The sequence below is a fragment of the Camellia sinensis genome, chromosome 15 (genome assembly GCF_055761805.1).
Source record: "Camellia sinensis isolate YWXY chromosome 15, ASM5576180v1, whole genome shotgun sequence".
NCBI lineage: Eukaryota > Viridiplantae > Streptophyta > Magnoliopsida > Ericales > Theaceae > Camellia > Camellia sinensis.
The window spans coordinates 100,180,470-100,202,791 of NC_138975.1; the positions used below are offsets into that span (position 1 = coordinate 100,180,470).

General features: G+C 39.2%; 1 protein-coding gene across 1 annotated transcript; it reads right to left on the reverse strand.

Moving 5' to 3' along the window:
- On the reverse strand, positions 1-16,813 carry LOC114315551 (succinate dehydrogenase subunit 7B, mitochondrial). Its single transcript, XM_028262151.2, has 4 exons — positions 16,547-16,813; positions 16,322-16,396; positions 1,681-1,783; positions 1-406 (listed from the first exon to the last, which is right to left on the reverse strand). The coding sequence occupies exons 1-4, from the start codon at positions 16,601-16,603 to the stop codon at positions 333-335; spliced, it is 309 nt and encodes a 102-aa protein (XP_028117952.2). The 5' UTR covers positions 16,604-16,813; the 3' UTR covers positions 1-332.
- Positions 16,814-22,322: the final 5,509 nt, after the last annotated feature.

A 22,322-nucleotide genomic window follows, 5' to 3' on the forward strand; every position in this document is an offset into this window, starting at 1 on the left:
TGATACAACACCTACATAACAGCTATTATAGAAATGAAAATCCATTAAGTTTTCGGTACAACTTGAAAATGGGACTTTTGCCCTGATTATTTGTTTAACACTACAAAGGCAAAACAAACAGTGACGCTACGGACACTGCATTTTTCACTCCATTTCTCACACCCCAGTCACAAACATTGGCTGTCCCACTCATGCATGTGTGTTGGACCCGCAATGTTTGTGAATAGGATGTGAAATATGCGGTGCCTCTAGAGTTATTCCGAAACAAAAGCATAAAAAGGACTAATGTCATTGCCAACATAATCACAGAAATGCCACAGAAACACACTTCATCATGCACTCCCACTCGCTTGTTTCTGAGCTTCTTCCCGCATTACTGCTTTGACATAAATCTCATAGCAACATCCTGAAGCGAAAAAAGCATAAGAAAAGCTCAATGAACTTTCAAGAAAAGCAAAGCAAGACTGCAACCTATCATTGTGATGCAGGAAACATGGATACTTCTTGTCAATTTAACTAGTCATATTAATTTGCAATTAAATATACAAGCCAGATCCTTTAGAGAGTAAAGGAGAAACAAGCAATTTTAATCAATCACAAAGTTAGCAGTGCCACGGTTGCAGGGGACAGTAAGGAAAAAAATGATATGATTATGATTTAATCACATGGAATTGATTGGAAATACAGGTTTCACGGGCACGAACTGTACTCTTATTGTCCCTCTCCAAAACCGAAGAAAGATGTGGATAAAATGAGTTATTCTGTAAATTTTGGAAAATTTCTACTTGTATGGTATCAAGTTTGTTTTGCTATTGATTATGCTTACTCATGCTGGTTAAAGCTCAAAGTTTTCAAGCTATTCGAGAACTAAAAAACTTTAAATTAAATGGGCCTATGGTACAAGTGTCTAAACCCTCTACTATCAGACACAACATGCCGACTGCCAAACGTGCCTGAGAGAGAAGAAATATCCCTCAAACCATTAGAAACCATAAGTGTATGTATAGAAATTTGTTGTGTCATATAGATATTCTGCAATGATGTAGATATTCTATTGCCCTAGGGCATACATAAGAGAAGTCAACTACTTCTAACAATTCAATAATACACCAGCATCGTCAGAATTAGAGATTAGATGAATTTAACACCTAAATGTGCACCTACACTCTATAAGTGCACCGTATTTTGTTATACAGCTCTTGATAACAAGGTTCTGATTTTTTGAATTGATATCAATTTCAGTCCCACCCAAAGAACATATATCAAATCTCAGGACTAGGGAGTTGATCAAGAATTAGAAAGGAAAGGAAATGAAGACAAGAAGGCTGACCAGTGACGACAACAAAAAAGTTCTAAATCATATTTTTAAATATTTAACTAGAAAAAAAAAAATTGTAATATTTCCTTTCTGAGTAATCAGCAAATCAATATGGAAAATTTGTAAAATTAACTAATTTAACCAAGTCTTAAGTAACAAATCATCAAACTATCAAAGCTACGACTGGTCAAAAGAAATTTTTGTTATTCTTCAGCTTTACCAAAGCAAAAACGCTTAAAAGTTTTATTTCCTGAATCCTGGCATCTGGATACAATTATTTCTTTTAGTTTTCTTAGAACAGTCGTACATGAAAAAACTAATAAAACCAGTGAATCCAACTTACAGAAATTACATTAGCTTACCAGCTACAACAACAATTGTGAGAACATCTCCAACTCTTTTGAGTCGCCACACACTTTTCTTATGTGATTTGAACTGCTTTAATGATGGATCATCTGCCAATAGCTGCAAGGTAATGAGATAAGTTCGAGATGATCCACTAGAAAACTTTGTGAAATCAGAGTAATAAGAACAAAATTCGCACATAAATTCAAAGGTTTAAATGACAATGATTTCTCCAAAAGTCAAACATTAATCCATCATATTGTGATATATAAACCAAAAGCAAAATGCAAAATCAGGAATCATTTAAAATTCTATATTTGAAAACAGATACTAATACATATAGCTTGGGAAGCAACTGCTATAAATTTTTTCTTTTTTGATCCACACAAATATATATATATATATATACATTAAAAGGAAAAAAGAATAGAGAACTATAAAAATAAAAAAAAAAATAAAAAGGGGAAAGAAAAGAAAAAAAGATGAAAAAACAATTTCACAATCAACACAAGGCTCTCCAATCCCTAAAATTTTTTTATTTTTTTTTAAAAAAAAAAAGAGGAAGCCCTCTGAAAGGAGCCGTGGACACCCAAGGAGAGGCCAAAAAACAAATCATTTCCCAAATGCTTTCAAGATCTTTCTGCCCTTCAAAAACTATAGTGTTCCTTTCAATCTGTGAGACCCAAAGAACTGCACTAATCACACATCTGAAAAGAGCCCGAGCCTTGCCATTTGATTCAAAGCCTCTACGGTCAATGCGAAGTAAATGCTCACAAGAGGATGGAATAACCTAATCAACCACTACCAAATAAAAGACTCTCCACCAAAAAGAAGCAGTCGTAGGACTGTGGGCAAGTGAGGTTAGAGGCAGTTGGTTGCTGACCTCAGGGAAGATGGTGGGCACTTTAACGGCCCGAGATCACCGGAGGTGGAGGAGAAGAAGAAGACTAAAGCAAGCTCAGAGATGATAGGGGTGGCAATGAGAGACTTTGAACATTTTTGTGATAAATATGTTGTGGATACTGTTGTTATGCTTTAGGCAGCATTTATGATAACCATTATATAGACTCCAGGAGTATTGGAGCCCAAGCAACCCACAGACAGGTGGCAAGTTCTTAACTCAACAAGATGATATCAACCCTACTAGATGTGTCCTATGATTTAGGTCCTTGGAAAGGTTGCATCATAGGGGTTCCAGGTGCAGATATGATGTCTTGGAAGGTGTATTATATATGCATCAGATGTGAATGTAATGTCAACATCTCTTTTCTCTAAGCTTGGTCAAGATGCAACTGTCACTACAGAGAGACTGTTACATGACCCCGAGGTCTTAGCCTCTAATCCACAATCCTTCAATGATCCCAAGCTGGAGTGCCTAGAACCTGCTCCCAACCTAGGCTGCCTAGTGGGTGAGTACATGAGTGAGCCGGAGACTCATCCTAAGCAGCCAAGTGAACATAGGTGAGGCAAGGGTCTAACTATATTGCCATTGAGCTGGGGTAAGTAGGCAAATAATAGACTTTTATTATGAGTCATAAAGGACTATAGAGAGCTCTAGGTGAGCCGTAAGTCTGCTTCATACTTGGTGGTGTGCATGTCCCTGCTTAGGCTAGACATACAACCCCAATTCATCATGGTGCCTCAGAGGTCTGCTATGTAGATGTGTGCTGGTGATGAGTGACGCTTGTAGGGCTCGCCACATGACAAGCACAATATAGATACCCGCATTAATGCCCCCTTGTACAAATGCTCTTAGAAGAGTGTTTGTACATACTCATGTAAAAAAATGTCAAAAATGTCAAAAATGTCAACTCATGCAAATAATAAAATGTGACTTTTTGGATACAAGGGAGATTTTCAATTACTCATCAGGAATATACATTTCTAATTTTCATCTGGCATGAGCTGGCCCGACGAAGCTGTGGGTTTGTTGGCAGTGACGTCATTTCGCAAGATCTCCACAACTTCACAGGAGATCTCGACTTCATTCCACAAGCACCATATTCCTCATGTCATTCTTTCCAAGCCTTTGGAAGTGGACTCATGGCTTTGGCATTAGGGTAGCCCATGATTTGGCTCATGAACTCAGCCTCATTTCCTTCTTTTTTTTTGTGTTTGTGACGATGACGACGTGGAAGTGCCCAAAAGAATGAAGATGCACGTAGTGGTGGAGGAAGGGAGGGTAGGCAACACCTTCGGTGTTGAAGAAGAGAATGGTGAGCGGAGTGTGCAGAGGTTGCGCGAAGTGCTCTTTTCCTCCAAGTTGAGGCTTGCGAAGTCCTCCATGTTCTACCCAAGTCCCAAATCTTCATTTGGATTCTCCAAAGGTGCTGGTATAATGGAAACATGGTGGTCTAGGCATCTAGCACCGGTCTTTGGGAGAGGATGTTGATGCGGATCCATTCGTAGTGTGGAATTAGCACTTGCATTGCCTGGCATGCGGACCCCTACCAAGTGAAGTTGGTTTCTTGGTTGAACAAGAAACAAGTGTAGGGTGGCGGTATCATGTGGATGGCCGGGTTTGTTAATTCCCAATACCATTCCCTGATTGCACCTTAAAACTCTTCTCGTATTTCCATGACGGTCATGTGGATGGCCGGGTTTGTTAATTCCCAATACCATTCCCTGATTGCACCTTAAAACTCTTCTCGTATTTCCATGGCGGTGTTTGGGGATACTGGGTGCTGAACCCAGAGGGAATCGAAGAGCAAGCACTGGAATCGCCATGGGGGCATGGCCAGCATTCTTCGAAAGTATTCGCACACTAGGCGACAGTGAGTTGGATTGGAGCTCGAAGGTCTGGAGTTAGGAGCTCTGTTGCTAACTAGTCACCAAATAGTGTTAGGTCGTTGTCTTCGTCCTTCGGAAGACATTGTTGAGAAGATGCTTTGTTACAGTTGGGAGGAGAGTGCTGGCAATGGAGTTGGGGTTTGCATGAGTTTTTGATTGTATGTTCTGCATTAGGGCTTTACTTTCTTACAAAGAGATTGCATCGGGAAAGAGGAGATGAGTTTATTAGCTTTTGCAGGTTTATGGAGAAGTTAGGAAGGAGCGATTGATGGAGGGGACAACTTACTGATTCTATTCATAGCTACTGGTTTGGAGCGACCAATAGTAGCTACTGATTTGGAGCTACTCACGGTAGTTGCTAAGTTTGTAACTTCTCATGATATCTACTAAGTTTGTAGATGTTGGTAGCTTCAGCCAATGAATAAATTGACTTTAGAGAGTTTAAGGTTTGTCAACACTTTTTTTTGTCTCGAGGCCTCTTCAGCCATGAGTGGTCGCATCTGTTTTTAATGCATTGGAGGGTTTTTTTTGTTAATTAAGGATTCTACTTTGGGGATGCACAATCTCAATTTTCTATGTATATATATATACAGTGTCTTGAAAAGCGCACCTAAGTGCACGCCTAAGCTCGAGGCACAGCTCTGCGCCTCATGCATGACAAGGCGAGACGAGGTGACGTAGAGGAGGCGCAATCGAGGCGATGAGGCGAGCACCTTTTGCGTTTCGCGTTTCTTCCACTCCAACAACACATCTAGTTTTCTATGTGGATACCCACATGGAATAACATCTCATTTACAATATAAAATGATCAAAACGTAGGGCAAAAACATTAAAAAATACCCTAGTAGAGAAGAAAAAGATGACAATGAGGAAGGTTCGACTCCTCTTCTCGTCTCCTCTGGTACGACTCTTCCTCTCTTCTCTCCCTGGCTCTTTTCTCTGGTTCTTGTCTCTCTGGTTCCTCTCTTCTCTCTCTAGTTCTTCTCTCTCTGGTTCTTCTCTTCTCTCTCTTCTCTGGTTCTTCCGTGTCTTTGTTCTACTCTTTTTTTTGGCTTTATTATTCTCTTCTCTAGTTCAACTCTTCTTCCCTTCTCTCTCCTCCTCTTCTCTGGTTTTCTTCTCTGCCTCTGTTCTACTCTGTTTTTTTTTTTTTTTGCTTTACTTTTTTGGTCTTCTTCTCTTCTCTAGTCTTCTTCTCTCTCTTCTCTTCTCTTCTCTGGTCTTCTTCTCTTGCTCTCTATTTTTTTTCTCCTTTGTTCTTCTTCTCTATTTCTCCTCAGTTTTTCCCCTCCTCTGTTCTACTCTGTTCTTCTTCTACTCTGTTATCTCTCTGTTTTTTTTCCTTGTCAAAAAAAAAAAAAAAAGAATAAAATAAACACTGAATCACTACTTATTGTCTCAATAGGTACATACATAAGGTTTTTGATGGATGTGAGTGTGATACTTTATACTTTTTGTTGGATATTATATTTTTAATATACTACATATATTTGTTATGTTAAAAAGTTTGCCTATTTTATAATTTTGCTTTGCTTTTACTACGTGCGCCTCGCTTTGGTGAGGCACGCGCCGCGCCACGCCTCGCCTTGTGCCTCGCGCTTAGGCTATAGGAAACCTTATCGCCTCGGTGTGCCTGAAGCCTTTTAAAAAACTATATATATATATTTGAGAACTGTATTTGAATTGTATTTTCAGTTGTTGGAACTCATCGTTTTGCTTGAATGTTGCATTTTTGCGACAATAAGTATATATATATATATATATATTCTATGGGAGCTTATATTTTTGCATAAATATATATTCTCTATATATTTTGAATCTGATCAAATAGAAGCTTTGTGTTTTCCATTTACTTCCCTCATCTTCCCCTTTTACCCATTATACTTCGCTACCCGCATTGTACTTTTGTTTTATACCCCTTGGCAAGTGATTTGAACTTTTCTCCATTCTGAGTTTTTATGTTCTCTCTCTAAGTTTGGTTTTGTCAAGTTGTGTTAAAGCTTTTAGAGAGAAGATGGAGGGGAGAAAGATGCCACCGATGAGCTACGAAGTCAAATCTAACTATGCAAGAGAGCTGCGTGGTGTGAAGCAACTCACACCATCTTAGCTGAGCCGGGTCGTGAGTTTTGGAGGTTGATTTCTAGTTTTGCTGTTGAGGCTTAGGGTTTTGATATTGTTGCTTTGCCAATCGAGTTCTTGGGTAGAAGGAAGGAAGTAGGTCAAACTCTGAAATTGTTGAAGGAGAAAAGAGGTGAGCTATTACCTTGATAGCGTCAGGCCTTCTATGGGTTTTGCTTTTCTCTGTGTAATCCTTTTTCGATTTGTCTTTTGTGGTGAGGCTTCTAGGGTTTTGAAGTTTTCTTTCGCATGCGGAATAGTTGGGGAGAGTTGCATCATTTTGGGTCAAGCTTTATGGAATTGTAATCGACTCTTCACAAAGGTAGAACTAGCGTTTGGATCTCTCGATTTGTCTTTTGTGGTGAGGCTTTTGATTTTGTTAATTTGTTGAAGTTAAGCTCTAGCACGATCGAGCTCTACTAATTTATTCAAGCTCTACCTATTAGGGGTGTTCACGGGTCGGTCAGCCCGAGTTCACACGTTCAACCGTTACTCGAATTAATTGATTCGATTGAAAGCTTCCATCAACCGTTGTCGACTAACGTTGCCTTTGAAATCGACCATTCCTTCATTCGGTTTTTCCAGTCGGTCTCAAACGGTTTCGCAAAAAGGCCATACACACAGAAATCTGAGATAGTGAAAGAATTTCTCTTCACCATCAATCAACCACTGCTACAATCAATTGCGACCACCGCTACCATCGATTAGCCAAACACAGATCTAAGAGAGGAGATTAGAGAGATGAGTTAGTGAAGATGACCACCGTCTCCACCATTGTTGATGTCACAAGGTTTGTGAAAGGGCTCTGCCATGTCGATCATAAGAGAAACAGAAAAGGTTGGGTCTGTGTAGAGAGAAATGGCTCAGTATTCATGTTCTCCATAACTTTTTTAAGGCAAGCAAATAGTTAGGTTTGTGAGAGAGAGAGAGAGAGAGAAAGGCGTCTGTTTGTGTTATCCATAATTTGTGTGTGTGAATGAAGTATTGAGAGAAGACTTAATTAAAAAAAATAATAATAATAATAAATAATGAGGGAGACAGTTAAGCTAGAGAGAGAGAGAGTGAGTCGTGCCCTTTTTGCATTCTCTAGATGTGAATGAACATAAAGTTATGATGAGAGAAAGAGTTGGTTCAATATATATATATAAATAATTAGAGATGGAGAAATCAAGAAGAGATAGAGAGACTCACTGATGATAGATGAAAATGACAAAAGTAAAAGTGTAATAGTTTACACTTATCTCTATAATTTCAACTTTCAATTTAATAGTGACAGGTGACTCATTTATTTAATTTTTTATTACTTTTTGTTGGGAAGATGTACTTCAACTCTATTATTTAATCTGAATATCTAATACATGAAGGACACATAGAATATCAGTGCACACATTTTGGTCGGTTCAGTTTCGATGAGTCAACTAATTCACAAACCAATGTCGGCCAACCAACTGAATTTTCTGAAGATTATGGAACCACTGCTGACCGTTTAAGCTATCGAAATCAACCGTTTGGGCTTTGGATCGGACCGGGCAGGTCGGGTGGGTCGATTCAGATCCTTGAACAGCCCTACTACCTATTTTGGCAGCGCGAGGTTTTAGGAGCTCCAAATTGGTTAAGCTGTGTTGGTTGTGATCTTGTCTTGCGAGGTAATCTTCATGCTTTATTGTTTTTGCGAAATTCTTCCATTTGTTGTTTAATAAGTGAAATCCCAAAATTATTTGGAGCTAACTCTACCAAGGGAGAGCTCTACTTCATTGGGTTCCACCATCTTGGAGTGGAGAGTTACCCCTTAGGAGAGCCAAAAATTAATGGAAGTAGATTTTTGTTGTAGAGCCCAAAAATTGGTGAGCCATCATACGAGCTCTAGACTTGGCCAAAAAAATTGATGAGGAAATTTAGGAGGTGCTCTTAAGAGAGCTAAGGTGATCCCACAAATTAATAAAAATGTAATTGGAGAGCTATTACCACATGGGCTCCACTTTCTGTTGCTTAGTAACAACCTACGTTACAAGGACTCGTCATTTCTGGTGAAGTACCCGTGTCGACACGGCACAGCACGACACAACACGGGTATGAGTAGGGAATTCGGCCGGGATACGGCATGAAAGAAGTGGATACGGCATACGAAAGTAAGAAGAACGCATACCTGCGATTAGGGCTTCGATCTTCTTCTCCCGATTTGTCTTATTCTCTCTCTTCTCTCGCTCTCACTCTCACTCTTGATCGTTCTCTCCTTCTCTCTCTTCTCTCACTCTTGATCATCTTCGCCTCTTCCTTCTCTCGATTTCGATCAACTTCGTTTCTCCCTTTTCTCTATTTTCTTCTCTCACTCTCGATCCGTCTTCTCTTCTCTCTCTCTCTCTCTCTCTCTCTCTCTCTCTCTTCTTTTTAATTAGTCTTTATCATATGTAATATATGTAATATAATTTATCATAAATAATATAATGAGAGCAACTCCTTTTGTCTTCCAAGAAAAGGTGTACTGGCTCTTAAAAGTTGTCACCAACAAGTTAATAAACTCATCTTCTACCAGTCAAAAATCAAAACAGCTAGCATTCACCTACCAATTATATAATAATCTAATTAAATCATATATAATAAAAAAAAATAAAAAATCTAATAAAATCTATAAAGTACATTATCTAATTTTTATTTATTTTAAGATAATTTGTTATTCTTTATTTAGGGGTTGTTTGGGATATTCTAAATAAGTGCATTTTTTGACTTTTTGGATAAAAAAGTTGAGAAAAAAAAGATGGTTGTTTAGGTTAACCTTTTACGAAAAAATGTGTATTAAAAAATTGTATAAATTAATGTGTAAGAGAAGTTAGGGAGAGTAGGCAGTATGGCCCGTACCGTCTGGGCAGAGTGATTTGATATAAGAAATGGTTGCCTCCTTTTTGGGCATTGCAATGGACGGTGCTGTTCAGCCCGTGGGGGCCCACCACAAGTCCCGTTTTGCTAATTGGAACCGTTCAATATGTAGAACTCGTCGAGTACTATATGCTTGTAAAAAATCACGTTGATCGGATATCGATAGCTATCTGATCGGATTAGTTTTTTTTTCAACCGTTAACTATAACACCAATTTTTTTATACAAAACTGATTTGATTATGTAGTTAGTGATATCTGATTAACGTGTTTTTTTACAGGCATATAGCACTCAACGAGTTCTACACATTGAACGGTTCAGATTATCAAAACGGGACCCGTAATGGGCTTCCACAGACCGAACAACACCGTGTTGTTTGTGCACCCCGCCTTTTCAATTTTTTCAAAAAAATCAACAAAAGTCTGTGGGACGTCAGACTGAGTTGTAATAATTTGTGTAAAATTAATTTTTTTATTTTTATTTTTTGGTGAATAGTGATAACTTTTTAACTTTTTTAATAACTTTTTGCCTTTTTAGATTATTTGGGGTATGTCAAGCCAACCCTTATTATATTTTTGTTATTTATAATATATATGTCAATTAAAAGTAAAAAAAATCAATTATATAGATAAATTAAAAATATTATCAACAAAAATAATACATAAGATAAAAATAATAAATATATTTAAAAAATAATTATTTAACTCGTCTTTATATAATAAATATATTTAAAAAATTAAATATTTAACGTATCCCCGTACACGTATTCCCGTTTGGATCCATATTCACGCATCCTCAATTTTTAGTTTTGAAGTGCCCGATCCCTAGATACGCACCCATACCAAATACACATACTCGAGGCCGTGTAACGTAGGTAACAACCCTCTTTCCAGAAGAACAACCCACTGATTGGAGAACCCCAATTATTGATGAGCCCTGCGCCGGTAATTATTGACAAAGTATCCATTGCTAGGAATTCAAATTTGATCTCCTTCCATACCTCACAAGCAACAGTTAGTTTAGGACTCCATTTGCTAGCCTCACGTATAATTTCATTACCCTCACGAGCAAGATCATGTCCTTCATTACGAGTTGTAAACTACCTTTGAGCAAAAACCAAGCACTTTACAATTTACCAAGGAGTCCTTTACTACAGAAGGCTTGGTGGTTTGTTGCATGGTTATTAGAATCCCGATTTGGATTGTAGGATCTTATGATGCTACGACTTCAATTGGGCCAAACGATCCGGATCACACTAGGATCTTAAATTTAGCAGGATCTTAAAGTGACTATGATCCTATTCATAAAATTGTGTAGAATTGCATACGATCCCAATTCCACTACGATCCCGATCCTATTCATTTTTGTTTGTCATTATTTATTTCTTATATATGTGTATGTATATGTATATATCTATATAAAAAATTTGACTATAAACTCTTTTTTCAAGCGTTTTTTCTAATTTATGTTAACATAAAAAATGCATTATATCAAATTTATTATTTTCTTTCATCTTTTTAAAATTACGTAACATATATTATCATTATTGATAATTTTCTATTTTATTTTATATTGAAAGTAGAATCTTACGATCCTCGATCTGATTCTACAATCCAATCCACGAGTCTCTTCCAATGATCTCACATAAGATCCCGATTTTAACAACCTTGCTTTGTTGGCACGCTGCATCGACCTTATTGAAGCTAAGTCCAAGCTGGAGATGGTTCACGATCGCTCTTGCGGGACAGGAGACGTAAGCCTTTACAGGAGGTAACAATAACGAGGATATTATTGGCCCACGATGGCCAAGGAAGCAAATGACCTTCAAGGGAAGCGCACCAAATGCCAAGAATTCCCTCCAAAAGCTAAATGCAACTTCATAGAAATCACCCCCGATTGGCGTCAGTTGTACATTGATTAACTCAAGGAGAAATCATTGCTGCCAAATCACCCAACGGCTGCAATAGTCAAGAAGCGAGCTCCGAAATTCTTTCTAGAAGGGCAATTTTTTAGGCACGGCTTCAACATAAAGCCTTTGCATTGCCTGTTAGGAGCAGAAATCCCTAAGGCTTTGGAGCTTCACGGCTCAAAGCCCCAAGGTGGAGCCAAACTATTCCAACATCTCCTACATATAGGGTATTATTGGCCTATCGGAGGCAAATGCCAAAGCGTATGCCAAACAGTGCAAACCTTGCCAACTCCATGGAAACCTCATCCACACCCCAGCCACTGATCTACATAGCTCAAGCTCACCATGGCCTTTCCATACTTTGGCTACGGATCTTATTGGCCCCATCTCTCCACCATCAAGGGGACACATCTGGATTGTGGCCGCTACGGAGACTTGCACTAAATGGGTAGAAGCCATACCCCTTAAGAAGGTCACCGGAGCAACGGTCTCCAACTTCATTCAAGGATACATCATATGTCACTTTGGTATCCCCAAGGTGATTCTTTCAGACAATGGGACCCTTTTTGTCCACCGTCAAGTCGAACAACTCCTTGCCTCCTACGACATTATGCACTGTAAGTCAATGCCTTACTACCCCCAAGGGAATAGGAAAGTTGAGACAACTAACAAAACACTCCTTAGAATCCTTTTGAGAACTCTCAAGGATTATCAAAGGAACTGGGCACACATACTCCCAATGGCGCTCTGGGCATATAGAATATCCAAAAGGAGGCCAACTCAGATGACCCCCTTTTCATTGGTACACGGCACATAAGCAATCCTCTAAGTAGAAATCGCCGTCCCCTCGGCTTGCATGGCTCCCCGAAGTGGAACTACTCCCGACGAGTTGACAGCTCGAATGGCTCTCCGAAACGGAACTACTCCCGACGAGTTCTAGCAACCGAAAATACAATCTTTGAATAGACTTCTAAAATATATATATATATATATAGAGAGAGAGAGAGAGAGAGAGAGAGAATTGAGATTGTGCCTTCCCAAGGTAGAAACCTTAATTAATCAAAAAACCCTCCATGCTCTGTGGAAGCATTAAAAACAAATGCAACAACTCATGGCTACAGAGGCCTCGAGACAACAAAAAGTGCTGACAAACCTTAAACTCTTCATCGCTCATTGGCTGAAGCTATCACTAGCTACAACCTGAGCAGTTTCTAACTTAGCAGCTACCATGAGTAGCTCCAAATCTACAGTTACTATTGGTCACTCCAAACCAGCAATTATGAATAGAACCGATGAGTTGTCTCCTCCATCAATCGCTCCTTCCCAACTTCTCCATAAACCTGCAAAAGCTAATAAACACATCTCCTCCTTCCCGATGCAATCTCTTTATAAGAAAGCAAAAACCCAATGCAGAACATACAACCAAAAACTCAAGCAAACCCCGACTCCATTAGTAACACTCTCCTCTTAACTGTAACAACGCATCTTCTCAACAATGGCTTTCGGAGGACAAGGACAGCGACCTAACACTATTTGGCGACTAGTTAGCAATAAGGCTCCCAACTCCAGAGCTTCGAGCTCCAATCCAACTCGCCTCCACACAGTGTGCGAATACTTTCCAAAGAATGCTAGCCATGCCTCCATGGTGATTCCAATACTTGCTCTTCGACTCCCCCTGGGTCTAACACCCAGTATCCCCAAACACCGTCATTGAAGTACCAGAAAAGCTTCAGGGTGTAAGCAGGGGATGGTACCAAGAATTAGCAAACCCAGTTATCCACATGATACTGCCACTCTACACTTGTTTCTTGTTCAACCAAGAAACTTGCTTCAATTTGAGGAGGTCCGCACGCCAGACAATGTAAGTGCTATTCCCGTACTACGAACGGATCCGCATCAACATCCTCTCCCAAAAACCGGCTCTAGATATCTAGACCACCATGTTTCCATTATACAAGCACCTTTGGAGAACCTAAACGAAGATTTGGGACATAGGTGGAATGCAGAGGACTTTGCAAACCTCAACTTGGAGAAAAGGAGTGCTCCCCGCAACCTCCGCCACACGTCATTCACCATTCTCTTCTTCAACTTACTCATGAATCCTCCCACCAATGAATCTTCCAATTCACACACCAATCTCTAAAATTCTTTTTGAACAAAGGACGATCCAACCACATATTCTTAAATCTAAAGGGACCAGGACCCCACTAAAAAGGACAATTGGACGATTAGAAAGCACTCTATGAAGTTCCGCCTGCCTCACACTAGGGAACAACCCTTAGCAACCCTAATGAAAATAAAAATCTATCCAACCTATTGCAAACCAAATTGTCAAAATCAAACCAAGTAAATGAAGCATTCAACAAAGGAGGGTCGATCATACCACATCCCTTATGAAAGAATCAATATCCCTCTTGCTCTCATAACCCTCCTACTGTTTCAGATAACACTCTAATAGGATTAAAGTCCCCCCTAAACACCAATTTGGAGAACAAAGGGCAAAAAGACTCCTAGGTTCATCCCACAATGACTCCCTTAACCTAGAAATATTTGGCCTATAGATTCTTTACAACCACCCTAAGAAGCACGGACACTTCTATAGAGGAGGTGTGTCATGTCGGACATGACACTCTGTGGACACTCCTAAAAAGTGTATTTGACACTTTTTCAACGTGTCTTAATTAAAAATATTAATCCATAATATCAAACACTTCTCGAACAATTCGGCGGCATTTCTTGAACCCTCCAAACAAAACGCATGTGATGAATCTCTTTATACTAACAATGTTCTTCATTATTTGAAATACAACTTATTCACTCTAAATATGTTTTGAAACGCTTACAAGATAAATACATCTTGTATATTTCTATATTCTACAATTGTTTTGTATTTTTTAGATTGTAATTGTTACGTAAATGATATTTTGATGTTCAATTTATGAAATATATGTATGTTTAATTTAATTAGTTTTAAGTTATTTTTTTCATTACCTTCGAATAAACTATTCAACATTTTACATCCAATAAATTTATAAAAATATAAATATTTAACGTGTCCTGGACTTGTCATGTCCATTTTTCTAAATTAACACGTCGGCATGTCAGCGTCAGTGTCAGTGTCAGTGTCACATCACGTCAGTGTCAGTGTCAGTGTCAGTGTCAGTGTCAGTGTCAGTGTCAGTGTCAGTGTCAGTGTCAGTGTGTGCTACTTCACCACCATTCCTTTCCCGTTCAAATTCTTAAACTTGACAAAGATACTAAAGTTTTCTCCTACAACTTTCTTCTCAATCACTCATCCCATGCAATTAAGACTCCAGCATATCTACCAACAGAAGGCACCGTAGCCCAAGTCCTAAATCTAATGCCCCAAATATTATTCAACAATGTCCAGACAATTTTTGGCTACCACCTCTTTCACCACTGCTATTCTAGCCCTAGACCGTAGTCCTCTCACATACCAATTGACAATCTTCATTAAAACATACTTTTATCCCTTTCCAACCTTGATACACCATCACGATTAAGCCTTGACTCTAGATTTTTAAGCTCTCTCAATCCCTTCCTATTACTACTTTCATTTTTTTCAACTTTGTTGACCCCTCTAAACTTAACCCCGCCCCTAGCGCTCTTTACCAAAGTCATTCCAGTACCTTCCAAAAGTTTATGAAGTTAACTGACTCCATCATTGTCAATAGGGAAAGAAAGAGCATTTTTTAAATTCAAAACCCAAGACTCAATGTCCTCAATCTTATTAGCCCCCTCCTTGATCTCTATTTCCCCCATAATAATCTAACTTATTTCATTGGGGCTACAAGTTGAACAAGGATCAATACCCTATGAAGAAGCCATTCACATCATAACTTATATATGTTCAACCAATGACAAACTGTAATGCATATCTTGTACTATACAAGTCTCGAAATTGGGAGAACCGGCATCCAAAAAATTAAAGTACTTAAAGAAGGCTAAATATTTTTATTAATAAAATGTGCATAATGTTGAAGTATCACAAACATGCCCGTATTTGGTGTGCCTACTTATTTTGAGCTCGTAAAGAGTGATCAAATGAAGCTGAGCTTATATTTCATGGCGCCCTTAACTCGTGACCTTGATACACTAGGAGAAAAATTAGGAAAGTGAAACAACAGTAAGCTGTTTTGCCCGTTTCTTTGTTTTCTTTCATTCTATCTTTGCTCTTTCTTATTTTCATTCAGTTGACTATAATCCGCTTGTTTTGATGTAAAATATTTTACTCATTTTCCGTTGTTTGGTTGAACAAAAGCAAGTAAAACATTTTTTTAAAAAAAAATATTTTTGCATCCTTTACAAAAATTACTTATATTTAAAAATTCCGTATGTCAATTTTAAATTGACTCTCACCCACAACCTTTTTAATACATTTAACATTTTCAAATAAATATTTTAACTCACTAAAACGTCATAAATTACACTTTATTAAACCAAAATTTCTCTTTTAGGCAATAAAATATTTATGTTTCAAATGTCAAGCAAACACCAAAAAAATAAAAACAAAAACATTTTTTCAGTGTAAAATCAATTTATAAGAAATTTTTTTTTTTTTTTGTGTATGTGTGTGTGTGTGTAAAAACAAATGGAGCCTAAAAGAAAAAAAAAAAAAAAAAAAAAAAAAAGCCAAAAAATTGAATTGATAGTATGATTCTAGTTGAGTATGCATAGAATGAAACAGCCTCAAAAAACACAATCACAAACTTCTTTCCCATTTTCAAAAGCCCTTTTTTAAGATTCTGTAGTCCAGTTGCTTTCACGGATCACAACTATTTTGACCGAATCTCTTGATTTTTCACCACATACAATACAATTTTTTAACGAAAAGGGACGATCTAAATGAATCAAGGTTGCATTGAATAATAATAGGGTATCAAGCAATCGAAGAGAAGTTAAAAAAATAAATAAATAAATAAATAAAACAAGAGAAGAAACAATCACCGCGTTCTCGCGAAGACCTGGTTGGATATGGAATCCACGTCGCGACAGAGATAGCGAGTCCTCCTGGGTCTTGTGCTGCTCAGTTTCGTGATCAATTGAAAGCAAGATTTAGATAGAGAATGTTATTTCAAAACAAACAAACAATCAAAGTACAATGCAGCAAACAATGATTTATATAGCATATGTATAAATGTAGAGAGAAAGAGAGAGACAGAGAAGAAATACCAGAGAATGAGAGCGTAAAGGAGAGAGAATAGTGGTTTTGCTCAGTAAGAACGCCATTGCAGCCGATAGCAGAGTTGAGAGAGAGAGAGAGAGAAACCAAGTAGAGGAAATTCAGCGAAAACGAAAATGATAACATCCAAACACGACGCTGGCAAACGGAACGACGTCGTCTTGAAGAAGGTTACATACAGGTTCATTGACGAGAAAACTTGAAGGGAATGTTTGCTTGGCCGATTGTGGTCTATTTTGGAACGAGGGGTGCTATTAGCCCTGTCAAAATTTTTTAGATTTTATATTTTATAATTTTTTTTTTATTACAATTATATCTTAAAATAAAATTATATTAAAAGATATTGTTAACATATATTAATATAATGTAACATATATTAATATGTATATATATATTATATTAACACACTCAGATGCCTTTCGGCTGCTTAATATGTATATATATATTATATTAACACACTCAGATGCCTTTCGGCTGCTTTCGGCCACTTTCTAATATTTTATGTAATGTAACATAATGATGTTGTAAACAATAGCTCCTATAAATAGGAGTCTCCTCTTCCTCTGTCAGATAATAGATTCAAGAGATTTCTTACACTCTCTTATTTCTTTCATTACACTCTCTTATTTCTTTCATGGTATCAGAGCACAGGTTTTCTGCCTAGCCTCTTCTTCCAACATATTTTTTTCTGCAGATTGCATTTCATCTGTATCCCTTTTTTTTTTTCCAGAATCTACCTCCATTGTGCTATTTTTCCCTCATGGATCGCCCAGATTCCTCTAATCACCCTATTTCTGTTATTCTTGACGGGACTAATTATGTCCTTTGGGCACAAGCCATGTCTGGCTTCCTCAAAGGCAAGAAACTTTGGCGTATCATTACTGGGGATGTGTGCAAACCAGTCCCAGCAACCACGAAATCCGCTGTCACAGACTCCGCTGCCAAATATATCGACCGACTAGAAGATTGGGATAGTAAAAACTATCAGATCATCACCTGGCTTCGCAATACTTCTATTACCTCCATCAGCCTTCAGTTTGGTAGGTTCCAACTTGAGTCTGCTTCCTCTCCAGCCAAGGCCATCTGGGATTTTTTGCAAGAACGCTATCAGACTACCGGTCTTGCTCACCAATATCAGCTTCTGAGTCATCTTCACCGTATACGCCAAGAAAACACTCAGACCATTAATGATTTCCTCTCCCAAATGTATTATGTTTGGGATCAACTCGCTCTTTCTGAGCCTCCATGGCCTCATACTGAGGATGCTGCCTTGTTTACTACCTACCGTGACCAACAGCGCTTGGTTCAGTTTCTCATGGCTCTCACTCCTCGTTTGGAGCCCGTCCACGCATCTCTCCTACATCGCACTCCTTTACCCACTCTTGAGCAAGCCGTTTCTGAACTCCTGTCCGAGGAAACCAGGTTTGGTACTCTCCATCCACACCCTGTGGACTCTGTTCTTGCTACTCCCCAGATTAGGAGTTCTCCTTCACCACAGCGGTCCACTACCTGCAACTATTGTCACAACCGCAATCTTCTATCGACTCATCTTCTGGTTCATTGTCCCGTTCGTCTTTGTCGATTTTGCAACAAGACTGGCCCCGGTCATCTCCAACAAGATTGCTTCCGCAATCCTACCCGTGCCTCTCGCCATGGTCCTTCCACCGGGAATTTTTCCCGCAGCAACTCTCACCGTTCTGGGACTCCATTTAAAAACATGCCTGCTCCACGCACTGCTGCTGCCGCCTCCAAAGATTCACCTTCTTCTGTCCCTGTAGATCCTTCCACTCCGGTCTTCTCTCATACCGATGTTGACGCCATGTTTCAACATTTCTGGCAGCATTCCGGTACTCCTCCATCTACTGCTTTGTCTACCACCGCAGGTAACACTTCCTGGTACTTTGACTCCGCTTGTTGTAATCACATGACCTTTGATCCTACTATTTTTACTCCTCTCTCTTCGACTCCTCATGTTCCTTCTATCCATACTGCTGATGGGTCTCTTCTGTTTGTAAGCCATGTTGGGTCTGTTTCCACCTCTCACTTATCTTTATCCCATGTATATCTTATGCCTGCTCTCACTTTAAATCTTATCTCCATTAGTCAATTATGTGAGCAAGGTCTAACTGTTACCTTTTCCCATACTGGTTGTTTGGTGCAGGACCCTCGGACCAGGCAAACTCTTGGGATAGGCCGTAAGCAATGACGTCTCTACGAACTTATCCATCTTCATGTTCCGGATTCCTCTCAAATCACTGCTCCTACCACTGCTACCACTGCTCCTCCTTTATCTCATTTTCAGCTTTGGCACTATCGTTTGGGCCATCTTTCTGTTGGTCGTTTGAAGTCTTTAATTTCTAGTGGTCATTTGGGTACTGTAAGTTCTGATGCTTTCAATTGTGTGTCCTGTCAACTTGCAAAACAACCTGCTTTGTTGTTTAATAAAAGTGATTCTGTTTCTCTTGCGCCCTTTGATCTCATTCATTCTGATATTTGGGGACCCTCTCCTACTCCTACTATGGGAGGCGTACGTTATTTTGTTGTTTTTATAGATGATTTTTCTCGTTTTACATGGTTGTTTCTTATGAAAAATCGCTCTGAACTCAAACAACTTTATTACAATTTTGCTGCAATGGTTAAAACCCAATTTTCTAAAACTATCAAGATTTTCCGCTCCGACAATGCCATGGAATATAAAGATTTTGACTTTCTTTCCTTCCTTAGGAGTCATGGTACTCAACCTCATCGTTCCTGTCCAGGTACGTCCCAACAAAATGGTCGTGCTGAACGAAAACATCGGCATCTACTTGACACTACTTAAGCCCTCCTTCTCTCTTCCTCTTGTCCAGAAAATTTTTGGGGTGAAGCCGCTCTCACTGCTGCTTACACTATCAATTGTATCCCTACACCGGTCATTCATAATCACACTCCATATGAGCGTTTACATGGCACCCGTCCCCCTTATGACACCCTTAGGGTTTTTGGCTCTGCCTGTTTTGTTCTTCTCCAACCTCATGAACGTACCAAACTTGAACCTCGTTCTCGCCTTTGTTGCTTCTTGGGGTATGGTATTGAACATAAAGGGTATCGCTGTTGGGATCCTCTCTCCCAGCGTCTCCGTATCTCTCGTCATGTGGTCTTTTGGGAACACACAATGTTTTCCTCCCTCTCTCAATTCCGTTTATCCGTGCCCTCACCCTCTCTGTGTTTTACTAACCCTTCTGCAGATTTGTTTTCTGATGAGCTTCCTCCACTGCCCATGCCTGACTCTCTTGAGACTGCCTTGCCTACTGGTCTTTCTCAAGCACCTGCCAGCTCTGATGGTCCTGATCTTGCTCCCTCGGACTCTTCACCCCCTGTTGAGTCTCTTCCTCTAGCTCCTCCTCCTCCTGTTCGACCACACCGGGTAATCCAACCTTCTACTCGTCTTCGTGACTTTATTGTTGGTTCTACTGCTTTTTCTACTTATGAACCCACCTCCTATCGGGAGGCTCGCTCTAATCCTCTTTGGCAGCAAGCTATGACTGATGAATTACAGGCTTTAGACAAAACTCACACTTGGGACATTGTTGATCTTCCTCCTGGCAAGACTGCCATTGGCTGTAAATGGGTATACAAAATCAAAACCTGTTCTGATGGCTCTATTGAGCGCTATAAAGCTCGCCTTGTTGCTAAAGGCTTCAATCAAGAATATGGTATTGACTATGAGGAGACCTTTGCTCCTGTTGCTCGTCTCACCTCTGTTCGCAGCCTCATTGCAGTTGCTACTAACCGACACTGGGATCTTTATCAAATGGATGTGAAAAATGCCTTTCTTAATGGTGTTCTTCTTGAGGAGGTCTACATGCAACCTCCCCCTGGGTCTACTTATCCACCTCATAAAGTCTGCAAACTTCAACGTGCTTTATATGGTCTCAAACAAGCTCCCCGCGCTTGGTTTGCCAAGTTCAGCTCTACTATTCATGACTGTGGTTTCACCTCCAGCTCTTATGATACTACACTTTTTATCCGCAAAACTGCTCAAGGAACCACTTTGCTTCTTCTTTATGTGGATGATATGATTATCACCGGTGATGATGTCAATGGTATTCTTCATCTTAAACAATTTCTTAGCCATCATTTCGAGATGAAAGACCTTGGTCCTCTCAGCTATTTCTTAGGTCTTGAAATCTTCCATGATTCCACAGGTTCTTTTCTCTCTCAGGCTAAGTACACATCTGATCTTCTCACCCGTGCTGGTCTTACCGATTGCAAGACTGCCTCAACTCCCCTGGAGCCTCAGAGTCGTCTTACACCTCTTGATGGCACTCTTCTCTCTGATGCTACTCTATATCGTCAGCTGGTTGGCAGTCTTGTCTATCTCACTGTTACTCGTCCTGATATTGCCTATGCCGTCCATATTGTCAGCCAGTTTATGTCGGCTCCTCGTACCACACATTATGCTGCATTAATTCGTATCATTCGCTATCTCAAAGGCACCATGTTTCATGGTCTTCATTATTCCGCCCGCTCCTCTCTCCAGTTTCGTGCTTTCTCTGATGCTGATTGGGCTGGCGATCCTATTGACCGCCGCTCTACTACTGGGTTTTGCTTTTTTCTGGGTGATTCTCTTATTTCTTGGCGCAGCAAGAAACAATCTCTTACTGCTCGCTCCAGTACTGAGGCCGAATATCGTGCTCTTGCTGATACTACTCAGGAGCTTCTCTGGCTTCGTTGGCTTCTTGCTGACATGGGCGTTTCCCCTTCTGGCGCTACCGCCCTCTTTTGTGACAATCAAAGTGCTCTTCAAATTGCTCACGATGATGTTTTTCATGATCGCACCAAGCACATTGAGATTGACTGTCATTTTATTCATCAACACGTCACTCGTGGTACTGTTCATCTCCATCCAATCTCCTCTGCTGATCAACCTGCTGATATCTTCACCAAAGCTCATTCTCCTGGCCGCTTCGTTGACCTTGTCTCCAAACTCCAGTTGGTTGATGTTTGTCCTCCTTGAGTTTGAGAGGGGCTGTTAACATATATTAATATAATGTAACATATATTAATATGTATATATATATATTATATTAACACACTCAGATGCCTTTTGGCTGCTTTCGGCCACTTTCTAATATTTTATGTAATGTAACATAATGATGTTGTAAACAATAGCTCCTATAAATAGGAGTCTCCTCTTCCTCTGTCAGATAATAGATTCAAGAGATTTCTTACACTCTCTTATTTCTTTCATTACACTCTCTTATTTCTTTCATTACACTCTCTTATTTCTTTCAGATATTATTAAATAGAACACTCACTAATATTCTATAATATTGGACATTCACCCCTCACCTCCAACTCTAACTATACGCATTTCATATTTATAAATCTTAAACCTATTACTTTTTATAACCAACTAGCATAAACCCTAAATCTATTATTTTTCATAATCATCTTAAATCTTGAATTTGTCATCTTCATTACCATCATCAACGCTATTGAACTTGAAAGTTTTTCTTCAAGTATAACGTATACTTCATCATTTTATAAGTTTATCTATCTTGCATTAACATTCTCGGTCGTTCTTGTTTCGTTCGAGCTGTTCGTTGGGTAAAACAGTACTGAACATAATCCTTTCGTTCAATATATAGGTTCCGAACATTAATGCAGATAGTCAGTTATGTAATTTTCTTTGTTAAACTAACTTAGAATGGAAAATAGTGAATTGGAATGGATTTAAGTTGTGCATTTTGAATGGATTTAATTCATCTTATTTTAAATTGT

Coding starts and splice junctions, on each gene's coding strand:
- LOC114315551 (XM_028262151.2), bottom strand. CDS start 16,603: ATGGCGTTCTTACTGAGCAAAACCACTATTCTCTCTCCTTTACGCTCT. Junction 16,397..16,546: donor CTTTACGCTCTCATTCTCTG/GTATTTCTTCTC, acceptor GAAACTGAGCAG/CACAAGACCCAGGAGGACTC. Junction 1,784..16,321: donor CAGGTCTTCGCGAGAACGCG/GTGATTGTTTCT, acceptor ATTACCTTGCAG/CTATTGGCAGATGATCCATC.